The sequence below is a fragment of the Sitophilus oryzae genome, unplaced genomic scaffold (genome assembly GCF_002938485.1).
Source record: "Sitophilus oryzae breed Bouriz unplaced genomic scaffold, Soryzae_2.0 scaffold_467_pilon_pilon, whole genome shotgun sequence".
NCBI classification, from domain to species: domain Eukaryota; kingdom Metazoa; phylum Arthropoda; class Insecta; order Coleoptera; family Curculionidae; genus Sitophilus; species Sitophilus oryzae.
The window spans coordinates 140,262-160,709 of record NW_022147048.1 but is presented as its reverse complement, the minus strand read 5'-3'; the positions used below and the strand labels follow the sequence as shown (position 1 = coordinate 160,709).

Here is a 20,448-nt window from a genome sequence, read left to right as displayed (position 1 = left end):
CAGCCCTTAGTATAAGTTTAAAAGAGATGGGTGCATAAATATGACAACGCTGTTGAGTTTTGTATGTATTTCTGTATTTTAGGTCTACAAGTGGCATGCTATATTTTATCAACCCAAGTAACATTTTAAGTTCCTTTAGGTTATATATTCTTATGGTTAGTTATATAAAGGTTTAATAAATGTCTCATTGGTATCTTACAGTGTTTTGATATATATATATATATATATATATATATATATATATATATATATATATATATATATATATATATATATATATATATATATATATATATATATATATATATATATATATATATATATATATATATATATATATATATATATATATATATATATATATATATATATATATATATATATATATATATATATATATATATATATATATATATATATATATATATATATATATAAGTGTAGCGTTCGTTACTTATCACTAATAGTAACCTTGAAATGTTGTTTATCACTTTCCTTATAAAACTAGAGGTTCTTGTTACTAAAGGTTTCATAGTAAGGTTTTATAAAGGTGTTCACATCTATTTTATATAACTTCTGGTATTAGGTGTTATAAAGGTACGCAAGATATACACTATATAATTAAAGGTGTTATTAAGAACCATTATATAACCAATAATACTACAAGTTATATAATTGTTCCCTCAAATCGTTTTTTTGCACCCTTCAAATGTTTGCATGCTTTATATAACCTGTAGTTACCGAATATCAAACCTAATGACATAACCTCAAATTTTTAATATAATCAAAACAAATAATATATTAGCAAGCAAAGCAGTTGTATTATAATGGTAATAAGGTATTATAATGAATAATAAAAAATAAACTGGACAAAACACAAAAATACATCTACGTTCAAGAGAAAGGTTCTTCAGAATTTAAAAAAAATAGGAATAATCCAAACCTCATTCAAACTACATCTACCAATATTGAAAGCCAACATGCAAATTTACCATCCATAAGCTGAGATCAGGATCAACCTGAGATATTTCCAACAGAAAGTTGCCAAAACGATCAGGAACAGGAAGATGCCTGGTTAAGGCATTCTCTAACATAAGAGAATGAGCTTTGCGCTTTAACATTACACATTCTGCACTTAAAGAGTTTTTTTCTGTAGTCAATTCATTCATAACTGTTCTACCAAAGGACCCTAGAACTTTTTTGCAAACTCCTACCACTTTAAATATAGATCAAATTGAACCAAAACAGTATTATTTCAATTTTATGAGGTTATGTTTTGTTTTCTGCACATTTTCTGTCAAATTGCTGTAATGTCAAACTTCGTTCGCAGGGAGTCGCTACAGTCGACACCACCGGTTACATAAAGGTTTTCTGGGTGACTAAAAATAGCTATAAACACCCCGGCATTTATAATGATGATTTGTATCAACTTTAGTTGTATAAAACACTAAAATTGGTGTTTTAAATAACCCAAACTCATTTACGGAACCTTAAGTAACCAAATTTATATAATGGTTGATGAGTATGTTATAGACCCTAAAGTAATATATAGCACTTTAAATATAATGGACGCCATTATTATTGATGTCTTCATTTTTGGCTACAATGAGTATTTCTAAGATAACGTTAAAAACTGGTACAAAACTATATTTTGGCCAGTTGCCAGTTATTTCCATGTATTAAAAAAGTCGTATGTTCTATTATTTATATTAATAAATTTGGCTTTCGTTACAAAATTTTTACCATTTTTTTTTGTTTATAAAAAAATGTATTAAATAATTCTGCTTTTGGGGGCGCATGTGTTTTTTGGAGGTAAAATTGATTTTCACACAGTAAATTTAATATCGCATATGTATTTAGTACGCTGGATAGGCACAATAGATGTTATTAAAGTAATTTCTATAAAGTCATTTGCATAACGCAAACGCTTTTGTAGGCTATGACAAGGATGGCGTCATTTTGTCTCTTTTGTTTCTGATCTGGATTATCTGCGTAGGACAACTCGGAGAAATAATATCACATCTGCTTTTTATGTTAAAAAAAGAGGCAAATATTAAAGTAGTTAGTCAGAAAGAAACAAGTATATTTTCAAAAAACCCGCATTCGCGATATTTCTATGAAGGTAGTCTCTGGGAACCTTCTCAGCACCACTATATAACTATTATATACCCTTTTTCAGTTTTATAGTGGTAACTCGATAGGATATATAAAGGTGTTGAGAAAGTTTTTAGGACTTTGGTTGCACACCTTGAGTGTTAAGGGTTACCATAGGAACAGTTGTAAAATGGATGTTATATAATGGTTTCCAATAACTCACAACCATTCTAGATGCGTTTAGGTTGTATAATATGGTGTTGGGAAGTTTCCTAACACACTTATAAAACAAAAAATGCTTCTGGGAATTATCGATAAAAACTAATTTTAATTTAGACTTTGATTTGTAATAGACAGTGTGTTTTTCTGATATTTTAAGTGCTTTAACATTTGACTTTTCGCCGCTGCAAGAAAATCTACAAAATAAAATAGTGCTTTTTTGTAAACACTGCTGCGTTAATCCAACGGACACTACTTGTCAGCAGTTAGGTTTACTGATAAACAAATTTGCTTAACGAACAAAAAAAATGCTTAACGTTTCGGAATGTTTTCTTTCCGTCGTCGGAAGCAAAAAAAATCCAAAGAATAAAGAAAAACTATTTAAAATATTTAAATGCAACTATTCGAGAACACTTTATTTTTTTTAAAAAAAGCAGATACTTCTAGAAAAATCGTTGACGTACTGTTAAAATTACATTATATCAAGTTAAAGTTCAAAATTAACAATTACTACGTAATAACAATTATTTAATAAGGTAAAACCAAAAAGCTTCAAACTTTCTGTATGATTATTTTTAATTTGTTTTTTAATTTTTACGTATGTTATCTTTATTTATGTTATGTTCTTTAAAATCAAAGAAGCGATTGCCATACATTTTGATTCCATACAGCCAAAACATCTACAAATGCATGAGCAATACATTTATTTTTATTAGATTGTATTAAAAAGCATCTTTTATTTTTCTTTTACAGGCTATCGCTTCTTTCATTATAATTTTGGCGTTGTTAAAATTAATTCTGTGCCCTATGTCCCTTGAATGCTGACAAATCTTAGATTTGTGAAAGTCGCCCTTTCTGAAATAATCATTATGTTCTTTAAATACTTCGTTTTCGAACGCAGAAATTTGTTATCGTCGATTTTTTTAAAACGATGTTTGATCGGGATAAAATGTAAATAGTTTTTTCTCTAAGTTAGATGTCTTTGGTTTTATAATAGAAAGATATAGTTGTTTTTTTTTACTTATTTTTTAGAAATTTCTGGCTGTAAATCAAAAAAGTGCGACTGGTGCTCGGAATTTCGCTAACGAAAACTATTTGTCCTACAAGACATTACTCACCATTGCCGATATAAAATATCAGTTTTTGGAATATCTGGTGAACATTGGTTTTATACCTGTCGATTTAAATGGTGTTAGGAGACGCATGGGTCAGGATATAGTGGAGGAACTAACGGGATCAGCGGTAAGAAAATAATTTTATTTTAGGGCTCAAACACACTGACGACCAGGTCGCACCGACCAGGCCGCAGCTACCTCTAAAACCTTTAAATCAAATGATATAGCGCACACTAACGTCCCGGCCGTCCGTTGGTCGTTGCGACCAGAAGACTGCACGGAAATATTATTATTTTCTGCCGCTTGTTGCCGGTTTTCTTCCAAATTAATAATTTTTCAGATGAAATCCCTCAAATTCAAGGCACAATATTTTATTTTCTATAAGATATAGTGTTTTAGTGTAGTTTTTGCACACGTGCAGACAATCCAAAGAAATAGTATACAGACTGGATCAAAGGTAATCTTAAATCTAATCCCTTTATTTATCAAGGGTCGATTCTAGTAAAAACTAAAAACATTTTTATATGACATATAGTCTGTAAAACGAATAACTTTGAATTTGACAGTTCCCGCGGGCTTTTCTAGTGTTAATTTTATTAGGTTAGCAACTTTCGGCCATGCTGACGCAATGCCGTCTCTAATAGAACAGCCTCGGAGCGAGATTTATGACGTCACGCTAGTTAGATACTACGGATTAATAAATATGTTGTAGAATACATGGAAAACATAATTATTCCTCGTATTTTTGGTTTGTATTTTAAAAATGATATAGTTTACATGAAATATACATAATATACAGTTAATAAATACAATATATATATTTTTTTATTTATTGCAGTAAACATTATAATATATAAATAAATTTTGTGAATGCAAATAATAATACATCACTATTAGTAGATATTGAATGTTTATTGTTAATTAGATCGATTTTCAAATCCCAAAATTTAAAATATATTTTACATTTTACCCATTATCTTATGTACCACCTATTCATTATTTGTATATTGTAAAACATTTGCTGCATTTGTATGGTTCATAGTTTATTTGCCAAAGCATTTATTACTATAAATAGGTATATATTATATTGTATTTATTAACTGTATATTAACTGTATATTGTATTTATTAACTGTATATGTAAACTATATCATTTTTAAATACAAACCAAAATACGAGGAATAATTATGTTTTCCATGTATTCTACAACATATTTATTAATCCGTAGTATCTAACTAGCGTGACGTCATAAATCTCGCTCCGTGGCTGTTCTATTAGAGCGGCATTGGTCTAATATTTAGAAATGTCAAAAGCTGATGACATTTTACCTTTGTCAATTATGACATTCCGTGTTGATTTTTGCAAGAAGAGGAAGAACTGTCACTTGTTTTGTTATTTTCCTTTTCTATTTCACGAAAGTAAAAAGAGATACCTATCTGATTCGTTCAGGCACTCAATTTAAAAAATATCAGTAAATTTTTTGACAGAGTAATTTTATATTTACCATGCTGGTAAAAAATAACGGTCAAAATTCAAAGTTATTCATTTTATAGACTATACCTACTTTATTTATGGTTGGTATGATACCTGTTATTATACCTTTGAGTTTCGATGTTAAAAAAATAAAAATAATAATATTTAAAGTTTTTCTACAACCACTTGTTTTTTTTATTAAATTAGTTTTTTTAGTTGTATTGTAGTCATGTACAAGGAGGACAACTGTATTTTAAATATTATATTTTAACGTTTTTCAAACAGGGTTCGTTAGACTATATTTCTACTAGGTACATTATTTTGAAAAAAAAATTAAGAAAGTAACTTAAACATTCATAAAAATAGAAGTAATTACTGTTGTAGATTCTGCGTTATATTGAAAACATTGAAATAACTGGAAGCTAAACTTTCTACCTGCTTATATTCAGAGCCAGTGTCTGACGATCTTTTTTTACGATGGCCCTAATACGTTTACTTCTAAGGTCGATAAGGGCATATCAGTAGAAAAAAGAAACAGAATATCTCCCTTTTTGTCGGTCGCGCGTACACAATGCTTTTTGTTTGTTGTGAATAGCAACTTCGCTTTTTAGTTAACTCGGATATTTTAACATTTCTGAAACAATATTTTCTAATTGGTAAAACGTAAAAAATTGTTAATCTGACAACTCTGTTGAAACTGGTCGTTCATCTGGCCGCAGCTAAAAACGCAATACATCCGGCCAGCCGACGGCCAGGTCCGGTCGTTGCGACCTGGTCGTCAGTGATTTCGAGCCCTTAATTTAAGAATGTATTCAACAATATACAGAGCAAGCAACAATGATTGAAATAGTTGGCAATACAGCAGAACTTCGACGAATTAGAGGACTTCTGTCCGGATTCTACTGTACTGTCTTAGAGAATTTTTTAAATTTGTTGCAACCAAACGAGCAAAATCATAATACGCAGCTACTTCAATTGATCATTGTTGATTGGTCCATGTTTATTTTCTAACTTTTTAATAATGTTATAGTTTAACGTGAATGGAGGAAATCTCAGATTACTTTCATCAATAATTTGTGCAGCACTTTACCCTAATATTGTAAAAGTTTTAACTCCTTCTAAAACTTTTATACAAAGTTCTGCTGGTGCGGTACCCAAGGAAAACGACGCAAAAGATATAAAATTTGCTACTCCCAATGAACTGGTATGCAATATATTATTACCATATAAGTAATACTCCTATGGGGCTAGTAAAGAATTTAAGTATCTGCCAAGAGAGTGCGAACCTGTACAACATAAGTAATTCTACCAACTATTATACATATGCTCGGGTCACGTAGTATATTTATCATCATATTTTTCAGCGTGACGTGGTAGTGCGGGCCGGCGCTGTTTGGAATGTCGTTTTTGTATTGTTGTATTAGAGAGGGGAGATTGTCACGAAACATTGAGGTTGTTCTCACAGATCATAGATTTTAAATAATTTCCATATTACTTAATTTTAGCGAATCATTATACCGGGTGCGTCTAGGAAGTGGCTCACCCCTATAATTTTTTTAATTTAAATTCTTCCTTACATCGCTATCAAATTTATTGATGAAATTGTTCCATTTAACAGTCTAAACTTTCTGTGTGATTTATTGAAATATTATCGCCGAATTCTTCAATAGACGGAATCGGTACATCATTAATATTATTCACTTTTTGTTCAGTTTTTTTAGGACTTACTTCCTTCGTACTTTTGTTATAGCAAAAACTGTTCTAACTTTAAAGGCAAAAAATATTTTCTGCGGGTCCTACTCCAGTTGCAATTTTATAAATAACTCTTACTTTCTTCGGATAAAACGTTACACGCACTCTGGAAGACTGACTTTGTTTATTTTGGTTCTGAAAATAAAAAAACACCAAACAACCAAACCATGTTTCAGTTTTGTTTTTATTTTAAATTTTCCAATTAATGGAAATTTTAAGAATTTTTCTTTGTCAACAAAATGTTTATCCATATCTAGTGATTGGCTATTATTATGATTAATTTTAAAAATTTAATTTGTAAAATGCTTATATTTGAACAATAAATCGAATGTTTACTGTCACAAAAGTTGAAATATAAAAAAATACATTTACCCACTCAGTATGAATATCAACATTCTTAGGAAATCTAACCAGAAAGTATGCATGTGGCTTAATATAAATAAAAGAACAACTGAATACTTTATTTGCCTATGAAAAGGTAATTCGGGAACCTTTATATTAGAACTTTCACACACTAAACACTTTCTATAGTCTATAAAATGAATAACTTTGAATTTTGACCGTTATTTTTTACCAACATGGCAAATATAAAATCCCTCTATCAAAAAAGTTACTGATATTCTTTTAATTGAGTGCCTGAACGAATCAGATAGGTAACTCTTTTTACTTTCGTGAAATAGAAAAGGAAAATTATAAAACAAGTGACAGTTCTTCCTCTTCTTGCAAAAATCAACACGAAATGTCATAATTGTCAAAAGTAAAACGTCATCAGCTTTTGACATTTCTAAATATCAGACCAATGCCGTCTCTAATAGAACAGCCTCGGAGCGAGATTTATGACGTCACGCTAGTTAGATACTACGGATTAATAAATATGTTGTAGAATACATGGAAAACATAATTATTCCTCGTATTTTTGGTTTGCATTTTAAAAATAATAATAATAATACTTATATGTAACAATTTATATATAAAATTACAGCGATCTTTATTTGATAGCCATCGCTGACGCCTTTTTTCTGTGATATTGTATTATCTGCAAATATAATTTTTCGAACATTGATACTTGCAAAATATACATATAAATTTTGTGAATGCAAATAATAATACATCACTATTAGTAGATATTGAATGTTTTTTGTTAAATTTGATCGATTTTCAAACCCCAAAATTTAAAATATATTTTACATTTTACCCATTATCTTATGTACCTATTCATGATTTGTATATTGTAAAACATTTACGAGGAATCTGTATATTGTAAAACATTACGAGGAAGAATTGTGATTTCCATGTTTTCTACAACATATTTATTAATCCGTAGTATCTAACTAGCGTGACGTCGCAAATCTCGCTCCGAGGCTGTCCTATTAGAGACGGCATTGCGTCAGCATGGCCGCAAGTTGCTAACCTAATAAAATCAACACTAGAAAAGCCCGTGGGAACTGTCAAATTCAAAGTTATTCGTTTCACAGACTATAGTCATTTTTACGAGTATTTAGAAAGTCCAACGAAAAAAAAATTGAAATATAATTGTACAAACTTAAAATTAAATTAACTTAACACACATGCATCCTTGGCTATATAAAAGCGGTCGATAAAAGAGTAATTAATACAATTTTTAAATTAAAAAACGCAAAAAACAAGCGTCGTTACACAATGGGAATAAGATTATGACATATGCTTTGGACATATGATTAAGACAAGATTATGACAATATGATGACAATGAAAATGGTTTCCATAACGGAATGGTTTCCATAACAATGTATATTTTGTACTTTCTAAACCGTATAAAATTGTGACTATTTTTATTAATCTCGAGAAAGACAAACATATTGAACGTTTCATAAGTGCAATAAAGAAGGTTTGAAAATGGCATGTCGTGACATATTTTTTAATGCTAAACTTATGGCGTTGATTTATCCACGTATGTATTTATATGATCTAGTTATTTGACCCTATTTGACAAATAGGGATGAAGTAACAATGGCTCAAGAGTCTTTAATAACGACTACAAACGACGTTTTTAAAATATCGATAAATCACTATGACGTTCGAAGGTTCGGAGATCGGTATACCTCTCTGTTTATCTCACTTTTATATCAGTCTTGGTATAAAAATAACTTTCGTTGCACATCATAATACGACCACCAGCAAACTCCATAAGACGACGCATGGTGTCATTGATAACGTGCAACGAAAGTTGTTCCAATTTCCCTTTATAGACGAATTGTGTTATGCATTATATACTAGCTTTTTAGAAGTATTACTTATATAGTCTATAAAATGAATAACTTTGAATTTTGACCGTTATTTTTTACCAACATGGCAAATATAAAATCACTCTGTCAAAAAAGTTACTGATATTCTTTAAATTGAGTGCCTGAACGAATCAGATAGGTATCTCTTTTTACTTTCGTGAAATAGAAAAGGAAAATAACAAAACAAGTGACAGTTCTTCCTCTTCTTGCAAAAATCAACACGGAATGTCATAATTGACAAAGGTAAAATGTCATCAGCTTTTGACATTTCTAAATATTAGACCAATGCCGCTCTAATAGAACAGCCACGGAGCGAGATTTATGACGTCACGCTAGTTAGATACTACGGATTAATAAATATGTTGTAGAATACATGGAAAACATAATTATTCCTCGTATTTGTGGTTTGTATTTTAAAAATGATATAGTTTACATATACAGTTAATAAATACAATATAATATATACCTATTTATAGTAATAAATGCTTTGGCAAATAAACTATGAACCATACAAATGCAGCAAATGTTTTACAATATACAAATAATGAATAGGTGGTACATAAGATAATGGGTAAAATATAAAATATATTTTAAATTTTGGGGTTTGAAAATCGATCTAATTAACAAAAAACATTCAATATCTACTAATAGTGATGTATTATTATTTGCATTCACAAAATTTATTTATATATTATAATGTTTACTGCAATAAATAAACTAATATAAACTTGTCAAAAAATGACCACATATTTTTTTAAATTATTGTTCTTAACACAAAAACTATCTACATTGACTATGGAGTACAATTTCAGCCACATTGTAAAACATTTGCTGCATTTGTATGGTTCATAGTTTATCTGCCAAAGTATTTATTACTATAAATAGGTATATATATTGTATTTATTAACTGTATATTATGTATATTTCATGTAAACTATATCATTTTTAAAATACAAACCAAAAATACGAGGAATAATTATGTTTTCCATGTATTCTAAACATATTTATTAATCCGTAGTATCTAACTAGCGTGACGTCATAAATCTCGCTCCCAGGCTGTTCTATTAGAGACGACATTGCGTCAGCATGGCCGCAAGTTGCTAACCTAATAAAATTAACACTAGAAAAGCCCGAGGGAACTGTCAAATTCAAAGTTATTCGTTTTACAGACTATATGAATAGTAGTATATATTAATGTTATGGGTGGTCCGAATTGTATTCGAGAAACTTCGGCAGCACATTTGCTGATAAAAATACGTAAAAAGTTCGTATAAATTTATAGCTAAAATGCTTAGTTTCGGAGATACAGGGTGTAGAAGTTTCATTTTTATTTCGATTATTTTCAAATAGTTCCGGAACTAACGTCCATATTTTGATGAGAATTGGTGTCTGGAAGTTTTTGACATGTGAAATTTGATTTCGATGTTCAACTCCTACATATAGGGGGCGCTACCTACTTATTTTTTTAACTGATTTGAAGAGTAATAATGTTTCGTCCGTACCTGTATAAAACTACTAAGTGAAAAAATATACATTTCTTTATTTTTTACGTAAAAAAGACCTTTTGATGAAAATCGCTAGTAGTAATCTTTCTCAAGATATTATTTAGAATATAAATTATCTATATATACATATTATTGACAAAAAATAAGCATGTTGACTATACAGACATGTCTAGCCAACAAAATAAAGCTCTCCTGTCAACATGATCAATTTTTGTCAATGGTAACATGTATTGATTATTTCAACTCCAAATGTGTCCAGAACATAGACTTAAAATAAAATATAGACTGAGCATCTCATTCATAAATAGCTGGAACATGCGGTCAGACACTGTCTTGTTATTGTTGTGTTATTGTTTTAGGTTATAACGAGTGCGACACGAGCGATAGATAGGTTGTCTCTGTCGTAACGGTCGTTCCCTGACGACTCTGCCGAGAAACACAACACTGTCTTTCGTTTCTCAAGTACACCTGAACTCTCCGTATCATAGCCGGGTAATTTTTTTATTTTAATGAAGCTATAATTAAATTAAAAATATATCGTATTTAAACTTTTTTATATTTTATTAAGATTTTTTAAATAAAAGTTTAGAAAAAACAATTTAGAGTCCAAAAAGGATAAAAATAATAAAATACACGTTATAGAAGAAATTTTATCATCGAAATTAGGTAATTTTTGAAATTAATAATAAATTATTAATTTTAGTCAAACATTTACAACCCCTAATATTAATCAAAACAGGATCTATTCCACAGATATAATAGAATCGGCGACAGGGAGAGAAAAAAAATATGATTGTTTTGTAATTTTTTTTCTGGTTAAGTGATGTCTTATTATGTAAATTAGAGAAAACATAAATCTGTTCCATTAAAGCAAGGAAGGTGATAGGAAGTGGATAAAATAAAAACTACATTTATTTAACTCGTTACTGTCTTTATTATACCGGGTGCGTCCCAAAAGTGGCTCATCCCCATAATTTTTTTATATTTTCAAATAAAAAAAAAACAAGATTTAGTATGTTAGATATGAAATAAATTAGGATTGATTGACGCATTCAATTGTTTTTGGTGACTTCCTGTTTCACCGGAAATGACTATAACTTTTAATTTTTAAACGGCACCCTCGGTATATTTCTACTTTATTCGACTACCATATTTTATAGTTCTTGAACAGAAAATGTCAATAAAATAAACACTTAAGGACTACAAGCTAAGAAAATGCGTTAATACAGCCGGGGACATAGCGGCAACAAAGCTTTACCGCACATGTGCGACGCGTACTACAAGGTAATAAATGAATGAATAGGCTCCCTCCCCTCTAATCGGTGTTGTCATATTGTAAAGAACTTATCCTTTTTAAACAGTATCCGACTTATAATTTAGTAGTACAAGGACTATTTAATACATCTATGGAATATTAAAACCTACTTTATTAAACTGTAGTATTAATATCTCAATATATGTGTGTAACAAGAAAAAAAATATTGATAATATTAAAGACGTGAACATAGGCTGGATGAGGAAGGCTCGGTCGACTGTACCCAGAAGTAAACATGTATACAAAAAAGATTGTTTGACCGCGTTGAGATGTAAATAGTGTAGTCTATATTTTATTTTAAGTCTATGGTCCAGAACCATTACTGGTAGTTCTTTCCCCGAAACGAAGCATTTTAGGAAATACATATATATGAACTTTTTTTACTTATCTGCTAATTTACTAATATGCCGGCGAAGTTTTCCGAATACATTTCAGACCACCCTGTTATATTTCTGCATTCTTATCTAGGTCTTCTTGCATCCAAGTTCGGTCAATTACAAAGTAACAAATTATCCCAGTCCGTATATGGTCTATCAGGAAAAAGTGCGAACCAGCAGAGTATTCTTTAGGGATTGCACTATGATTCCTATCATACCTCTAGTTTTATTTTCCGGCGACTCAGAAATAATGGTTCAAAACGGAAACACGTTCTTATCCCTGGAAGATGGCTGGATCTTATTTCAGGTGGAAGAACATAAGGTAAAATGCAAATATACACTTAAAAGACTATACCGTGGTACAGCTTAAATTCTTGTCCCAATATTGAAGGATGGATATAGAATTTCAGTGTGTTTCCTACACTCTTCAGTTGTAGGAAGTTTTCTGCCCTTGATCGAATTGTGAGCACTTTGATTGGTTAGGTTGCAGTTGGTATTTCTATTTACTAAATTTTGTGTTGCAATATTAAAAATTATACTACCTTCTACAGAGTGTCTAAAATTTATTTTAAGTAATTACTACCTTTAAGCGGCAATAACTTGTTTAATTTAAATGGAACATCCTGTATATTTTATGAGAATCAGATGCATAATGCATATGTTTTCGTAGAAAATGCATTTTCTTATAATTTACACCTCATTTATCAATATACCCATGGAGTATTGACATTTTAGATCATTTTTAAATATGTAACAAATTTTTAAAGAGTACATATTTATTTAAATTAATACTGATATTAATTAATACTAATATTGTCGATATAGTTCGTTTATCTACAATTTCCTGTCTCACAATGTACCGTTTGTGTCCAGGAAGGGTTCATATATTCATAGTTGTCGATTTTCGAAAGAAATCAGTACATTTATTTTATTTCGTATATTTTTTATTTTATTGATTTTATGGAAAGCACTGTTCATTAAAATGTTGTATCCTATGTTATAGAGCTTGTTTCTCTCTACAATTTCCTTAATAAAAAAATGACTTCAGTATTCAAACGTATTCAAACTACATGAATTGACTGTTCGCGTTGATTAATAATAATTGCTCCAAATACTAAAAAACTGAATTTTTATGTGTATTAGACAGTGTGCTAAAAAGTAAGTAACACCTTAAAAATTTTATGTAATTTTTTGATGAACGCTTATTTATAACAGAGACGTTCATTTTCATAACTTATTATATTTATTTCTGATTCAAATCCACATTTATTTAGAACAATTTGTTAACTAACACAATTAAGTATGTAATTAAGTAATATTTGGGCGGAAATAATGGTGGTATATTTAATTAATGTATGCTCTTTTATAAATATTTAAATCGTTTTCTTTTTGTATACAAATGGGCTAGAAATATTATATTTTTTTTTGATTCTTTAAAAACAATCTAAAATGTCAATATTCCATGGGTATATTGATAAATGAGGTCTAAATTATAAGAAAATGCATTTTCTACGAAAACTTGAAGGGATAGGTAAAAAGTGGTATAATACAATTTGATAGACAATTACATTGTGCATCTGCTTTTCCTAAAATATATAGGGTGTTCCGTTTAAATTAAATAAGTTATTGCTGTTTAAAGATAGAAATTATTTAAAATTAATTTTTAGACACTCTGTTTCAGGTAGTATTATTTTTATTATTGCAACACAATAACTGATCAATAAATAAACTTCAATAAATATTTAGTATTAAAAACTTTGATACCCTTGGAGAAATGAAGTCTTAAAATTTTTATTGCAATTTCACAAAATTCAAAATATTTCAAAAAGGTAAGGTTTAAGTGTGATAAACCTTAATCAAATTTACCTTTATTTTAATCGTAGAAACTAAAAATGTAATAATATACAAGGTGTTCCATTTAAAAAAATTCAACTTTGATATTTTTTACTTATTTAGGACACTCTCTATCTAAAAATATTTTTAAATTGTAGCTCTATATAGTTCTTCAACGAAGTCAAAACTTACAATTTGTAAAAATCTAATCGTTTAGCTGCAATACTCCGTGTCGTATGTGGTGAATAACCATGTATGTTAGAAAGTCATAATGGGCTGTTTCACTATATTTTGGAATTAGCATAATTGAATAAAGCAATTAATTCTAGAATTTTCTGCTATCTCACTTTCGAAAAATTTGTAGTCGTTCTTAAGAAAATAAATAAAAACAAAAAAGCCCAGAATAAAAATCCGCATACGTCACACCTGGCATGTTGAAAAGCGGCAACACGGCCGCGGCCGGCCCACCATGCTGACCCACCACCACCTCCACACAAGGCCTTTCAACCTTTTCCAATATGGCGGAGATAGAAGTACTTTATTTGGCGCGTATTTTAAAACCTGTTTTATTTCCAAATAGACATTTTCACACAAATGTCGGGTTAGATTACGTAATATTTCACTAATTTTTTAATATACAGGGAGTCTAAAGTTCTCCACATAAGTATGGAATTTTTTGTATTATTACTTTTATGAAAACATCAGTTAGTTAGTTTTTATAAAAAGGTCTGCTTTCTCAGAAAATAGGTAGTGTTAAAAATATTCAAACTTGAGGTAGCATATATAGGGTGTTCAAAATCACCGGAAAAAGAAATAACCAGAAATATATGACAGAAAATAGCAATATAAACTAAATATTCAATTGCAAACACTTACCTACCATAGTTTAGAATTTACTGAACGTTTGATAAATATATACTATTATGGACAGCATAGGAAGTTACTTGTCTTAATAAAAGCCTTGGTAAATGCTCTTGGAATTATAAACTACACTGGCTTGGATCAAAAAATATGGAATATTTTTTCTATGTTTTGCAGCATTACACAAATGGGAATAAATTTAAACTATAATAGTTGAGGATAAATAAAAAATATAATATGTGTTTCAAGATTTTATATAGAAAAAAAACTAAATACCTTTTTAGGGGTTCGTAAGTAAAACTTACGTTTAGCTTAGTTTTCTCTACTCTTTCTCTTTACATAGGGCACTGTCTTTGTGGTAAAGACGTCATTCCTTTTTTTGTATAGTTCTTCAATAAAATATTGGATATTCTGAACAAGATGGATTTAATAATAAATTCTGAGGTATGTGAGGGGCAATTGTGATCTTACAAAAGACTTACATTTAGGCCATTTATATTCTCAAATGTCAATGTTGTCAATATCTTTCTGTGATCTTTTTGATGTAAAAAGCTTGATTCTTCTTTCAATATTTTACTTATAGTGAGGTAAGTGTAAGCAGTAGCCATAACTACATCCTCACTAGGGTAACAGATGCTTTGGCCTTTGGCCTTTTTGAGGCATATCTAATGCACTTCTTACCCTAGAACTACTAGTAGGAGTGAAATTATCTCTTTTAATAGCTGTCAACCATTTTTTACGAAGCTCGTCATTTTTGGGGAATATAAAAGCAGAAACCTTGGGACCCCCTCTATAATTTCCGTGACAATTTTGAACAGAGCATGTAGAAGGCATGTTACAATAAAATGATAATACCTACCCTTTAATACCTATCTTTTGATATTGTAAGTAACCATTATAAAGTACTATGCAGACTGGCGGCGAAGGCTTTTTACTCATTTAGGTGTAATATCTTGATAAATACTTCTAGTTCTTACCTTAAAATAATTAATAATAGAGGAGTACAAGCACAAAAGTTTGAAGTTCCCTATGTGGAATGTCTGGTTTGGATTTTTATTACACTGTTATTTTATCACAATTTTCTGATCACACCATGCACTGAACACTAAGAACTAAGCAAACGTGTTGCAGAAGCACAACAAACTAGAGATAATTAATTATTTCTGGTATGCAATCGGAACGAGAAACCACTACCGGCTTTTCAGGTTAAAGGTAAACAATTTAATAATGCGCTGCCTTCGCCGCCATATTTGCCTTGCCCATATCATGTTGATTGGCATTGAGTTGAGATGGTGCTGGTCAAATCAAATCGCAATGTTGCCAGTTGTTGGCTGGCGCACGAGCACGGTTCTGCAATGTGATTGGGCGTATTTTTCATACGTCATCAATTGGCACTTTAAAATTATTTCAAATTAAAGCAATTTTGAGGGCCTATAAAAACATTATTCAATGTCATGGAACTATTTTTTTTGGATAAATATACTGAAAATAGTCTTCTATTTCAGATTTCCTCCTTGAATTGGGTATTTTATTTTTTGTGAAAGGGCCCATTACTGCTCATGCATTTATGATTAGTACACACCCTCAGTCCTAGTTTAAAATAAAAGAAAAGTATTATATTTATTATTAACGTATATTAACTTATATTATTAATTTAACATATACTAACAGTATTAAATAAAAAAAAAATATTTTGGTGGTACACCTTAATGATACATATTGCAAACTTTTGAATAAAATGATATTTCTTTAGGTTGCTGAGATGATTAAGTTAATCAGAATCGAGCTGTATGATCTATTGGAGGAAAAAATAAAAGATCCCCTACTCAACCTTCTCCACAACGATCGTGGAGAAAAAGTGATTAATACTATTCTAAAATTAATCTCAGCGTGATTATTTCGATTTACACGTGATTTCTGTAAATAATCGTAACATTATTTTGTTGAATGATTAAACCTAAAAAACTGTATATTTGTATGTATTTCTTGTCTTATTCTAAAAAATAGTATTTTTGTTAAATAAACTTTTATATCAGTGTTATAAGGTTGTTTTATTTCAGGGTTGTTGTGTTTTAAGTATTTCGTTTAAATACAAGTATTTTAAGCACGTTTAAAACACCATTACTTGTTTTAAGTATGTTTGATGGGCGGGTATTTTTTTTCAACAAAAGGCTTTTTTCTGTCAACTATTAAGAGCTAAATTTTCCGAGCTTTTCTCGAAATTACGTTTCCTAAACCTATAAAAGCTTATAGGAAATTGTGGTTATGTTAGCTTGTGCCAATGGAGCTCTTTCATACGATACCCCATATGACACGGTTAACTCAATTCTAAGTTTGGACCGCCATTCCTTGCATAAAGATCCTGCCTTTTGTGATTTGTGATTTAAATAAAAATATATGGCTTTCAGATTTTGCTCTTCTGTTTCTTGGTCACCCATACAATTATGATCGCGCATACCGTTGCTTAACTTCGATGATTGATTACGTACCTTAATAAAGACTATTTTTTATGATCTAATTAAACATTTTATTTTAAGTTTTCAGATTTTTCCCTTATAGTTGTAGCACAGAATTGTAGTATAAGACGGCTTTACTTTTCAAATTTTATAGTTCTAGCACAGATTAGGTATCCTATAAGTATACAGCTAAAAATCTTGTCCCTAATTCGTGGTACGAAAATTGTTTTTTATGACGATGAGCAAACGAGTAAATTTTCTTGTGCGCAAAAATAAACTCCCGTTTAAACAGCGTAATAACTGGGCCCGGGGGCGCCGACTTTTATGAAACCTCGTGGTGCTCATCAAATATGAGTAAATGCAACAAATTTCCTTTTTTGTGTTTTGGTACAATTTGGTCTATATTTAAAGTGGTAGGAGTTTGCAAAAGAGTTCTAGGGTCCTTTGGTACTTTGGTAGAACAGTTATGAATGAATTGACTATAGCAAAAAGTTCTTTAAGTGTAGAATGTGTAATGTTAAAGCGCAAAACTCATTCTCTTATGTTAGAGAAATGCCTTAACCAGGCATCTTCCTGTTCCTGATCGTTTTGGCAACTTTCTGTTGGAAATATCTCAGGTTGATCCCGATCTCTGCTTGTGGATGATAAATTTGCCTGTTGTAGTGATGGGCAAGACTGTTATTTTTAGACAGTTGAAACTGTTATAGTTATTTATAAAAACAGCTTAAAATAACAGCTTAAAAATAACAGGTTTCTTTATTTTACTGCTAAATATCTGAAAGAGTATGATACGGTCACCGCCAGGCGTATTAACGCAGTTGCAAGTTGCAACCATGACGTGCTCGGTGGTAGTATTTCCAGGGTGTCAAAACATTTCTAAATTTCGATTGTTATCTAAAATACCTCTCTAAAAACGGTGGTTGTTTACAAATAAGCGCTGTTTACAAATTGCGATATAAAAAAGCCAAAATTCCGCCACTCGTCTATACCTACACATTGCGATCTACCTACGCCCTGCCCCTCGATCCGCGTAGATCCTGAATTGCGTAGCAGTGTACAGGGTGCATCTCACTCGACGGGCGAGAAGCTCTTAGTTATGATTTTACCATTTGCGGTCAAAAAATAGCAATATAATAAAATGTGTAGTATATTCTTCATAAGTAAACCAACTACACACTAGAGTTCGAATTAATTTTACACTTAAACTAGCGTGTACCCACGACTTCGTTCGCGTCGAATTAATAATTTCTAATGGTGATGATAAAGCAAAACAAGAATTTCCATTAACATACAAACTGGATAAAATTTTCTCACATTTGCCAAAAATAAGCTTTCTAACGTCGAGCAGTTTAAGCAGAATCGTGGTTAATCAATTACTCAAATTTTGGAACACCCTGTATGATTTTTCAAAAATTTCAAAATATGTAAAAAACAAAATAAATTATGCGTGTCCAGACGTTTTCCCGAAAGACTAACCGTTTTTAAATAACAAATATTGTAATATTTGAGGGTCGTTTTCACCCTGTTGGAATTTGAGATTCGAGAAACCCCTCCTTATCGAACCTCAACCCCACAGTCAATCCGTTTGCAAAAATCAGCTTTAAACGTCCAGCAGTTTAAGCAGAATAGTGATTACTCAATGGTCATATTTTATGAAACACCCTGTATATATTTTTTAAAAATCTTAAAATATGTAAAACAACATAATAAAATATACGTGTTTTAAGAGTTTTTCCGAAAACTCACCGGTTTTAAATAAAAAGTATTCTAATATTTCAGAGTAGTTTCACCCCTTAGAATTCGAGTTTCGAAAAATCCCTTCTTATCGAACCTCTACACACTAAAGTCAATCCGTTTTCCAAAAAATCAGCTTTTACGTCAAGGGCTTTAAGCAGGATCGTGATTAATCAATGACCAGATTTTTCAAAACACCCTGTATACATTTTTAAAATATCTTAAAATATTCTGAAAATTTTTCAGAATAAATAAATACCTAAATATTGAAACTTAAAAGTAAGTAAGTACTGAAACATACAGCGCCATAATATCTCGACCTCCGTCCGTTATGCTCGTAACAGGTTGAAACAGAATGTATCTAAAACAACTGATGGCGTTATTCCCCAACCTGTTTCGAACCTCCATCGACAATCGACCGATGCAGCAGCGTTCCTTTCCCACACCGATTATCTCGACCGCCGCCCTGTTATGCTCGTAACAGGTTGAAAAACAACATATCTAAAATGACTGCTTCTCCAACCCGTTGCGAGCCTCCATCGACAATCGACCGATGCAGCAGCGTTCCTTTCCCACTCCTGTTATCTCCACCGCCAGGCGTTATGCACGCAACTGTTTCAAAAACCTGCTTCTTTTATATCCTATTATTTTTAAGCTGTTGTAAATATGACCATCGACGGTATCGACCGAAGCAGCTACGTTCGCCGTAGCGCTTTCCCCACTCCGTTGTCCGTTGTCTCGCCGCCTGTATTATCGATGGTTGACGAAATAACATGTTTTCCATCCATACTAGTTGTTTTTTGGAATTGCTTCGAGCAGCATAGAATTTCGTGGTGATGCAGAGCGCCGACTTCGTTTTTCGTTTCACGAGCGGCCGATCTCTACGTGTCGTTATTTTATATGTTATTTTTTAGAAGTAGTAACGGTTGCGTTATGTTATTTATAAATAATTGTTATAAAATAACAGATAGTTAAATAACAACCCATCACTAGCATGTTGGCTTTCAATATTGGTAGATATAGTTTGAATGAGGTTTGGATTATTCCTATTTTTTTTAAATTCTGAAAAACCTTTCTCTTGAACGTAGATGTATTTTTGTGTTTTGTCCAGTTTATTTTTTGGTTATTCATTATAATACATTATTTGTCTAATATATTATTTGTCTTGATTATATTAAAAATTTGAGGTTATGTCATTAGGTTTGATATTCGGGAACTACAGGTTATATAAAACATTCAAACATTTGAAAGGTGCAAAAAAACGATTTGAGGGAACAATTATATAACTTGTAGTATTATTGGTTACATAATGGTTCTTAATAACACCTTTAGTTATATAGTGTATATCTTGCGTACCTTTATAACACCTAACACCAGAAGTTATATAAAATAGATGTGAACACCTTTACAAAACCTTACTATGAAACCTTTAGTAACAAGAACCTGTAGTTT

At 30.7% G+C, this 20,448-nt stretch overlaps 1 protein-coding gene across 2 annotated transcripts in view; it reads left to right on the top strand.

Moving 5' to 3' along the window:
• Positions 1–16,847, top strand: part of LOC115886071 (putative ATP-dependent RNA helicase DHX57) — a 42,495-nt gene extending 25,648 nt beyond the window's left edge. Inside the window, exons 9-12 of one of the 2 annotated variants that reach the window (XM_030905104.1) lie at positions 3,346–3,555; positions 5,931–6,104; positions 12,204–12,434; positions 16,560–16,847. In XM_030905104.1, the coding sequence (XP_030760964.1) occupies positions 3,346–3,555; positions 5,931–6,104; positions 12,204–12,434; positions 16,560–16,700 (756 nt within the window). In that variant the 3' untranslated portion in view covers positions 16,701–16,847. Of the gene's footprint in view, positions 1–3,345; positions 3,556–5,930; positions 6,105–12,203; positions 12,435–16,311; positions 16,373–16,559 lie in introns of those variants that run through there. The other variant, XM_030905105.1, reaches the window with a different exon arrangement.
• Positions 16,848–20,448: the final 3,601 nt, after the last annotated feature.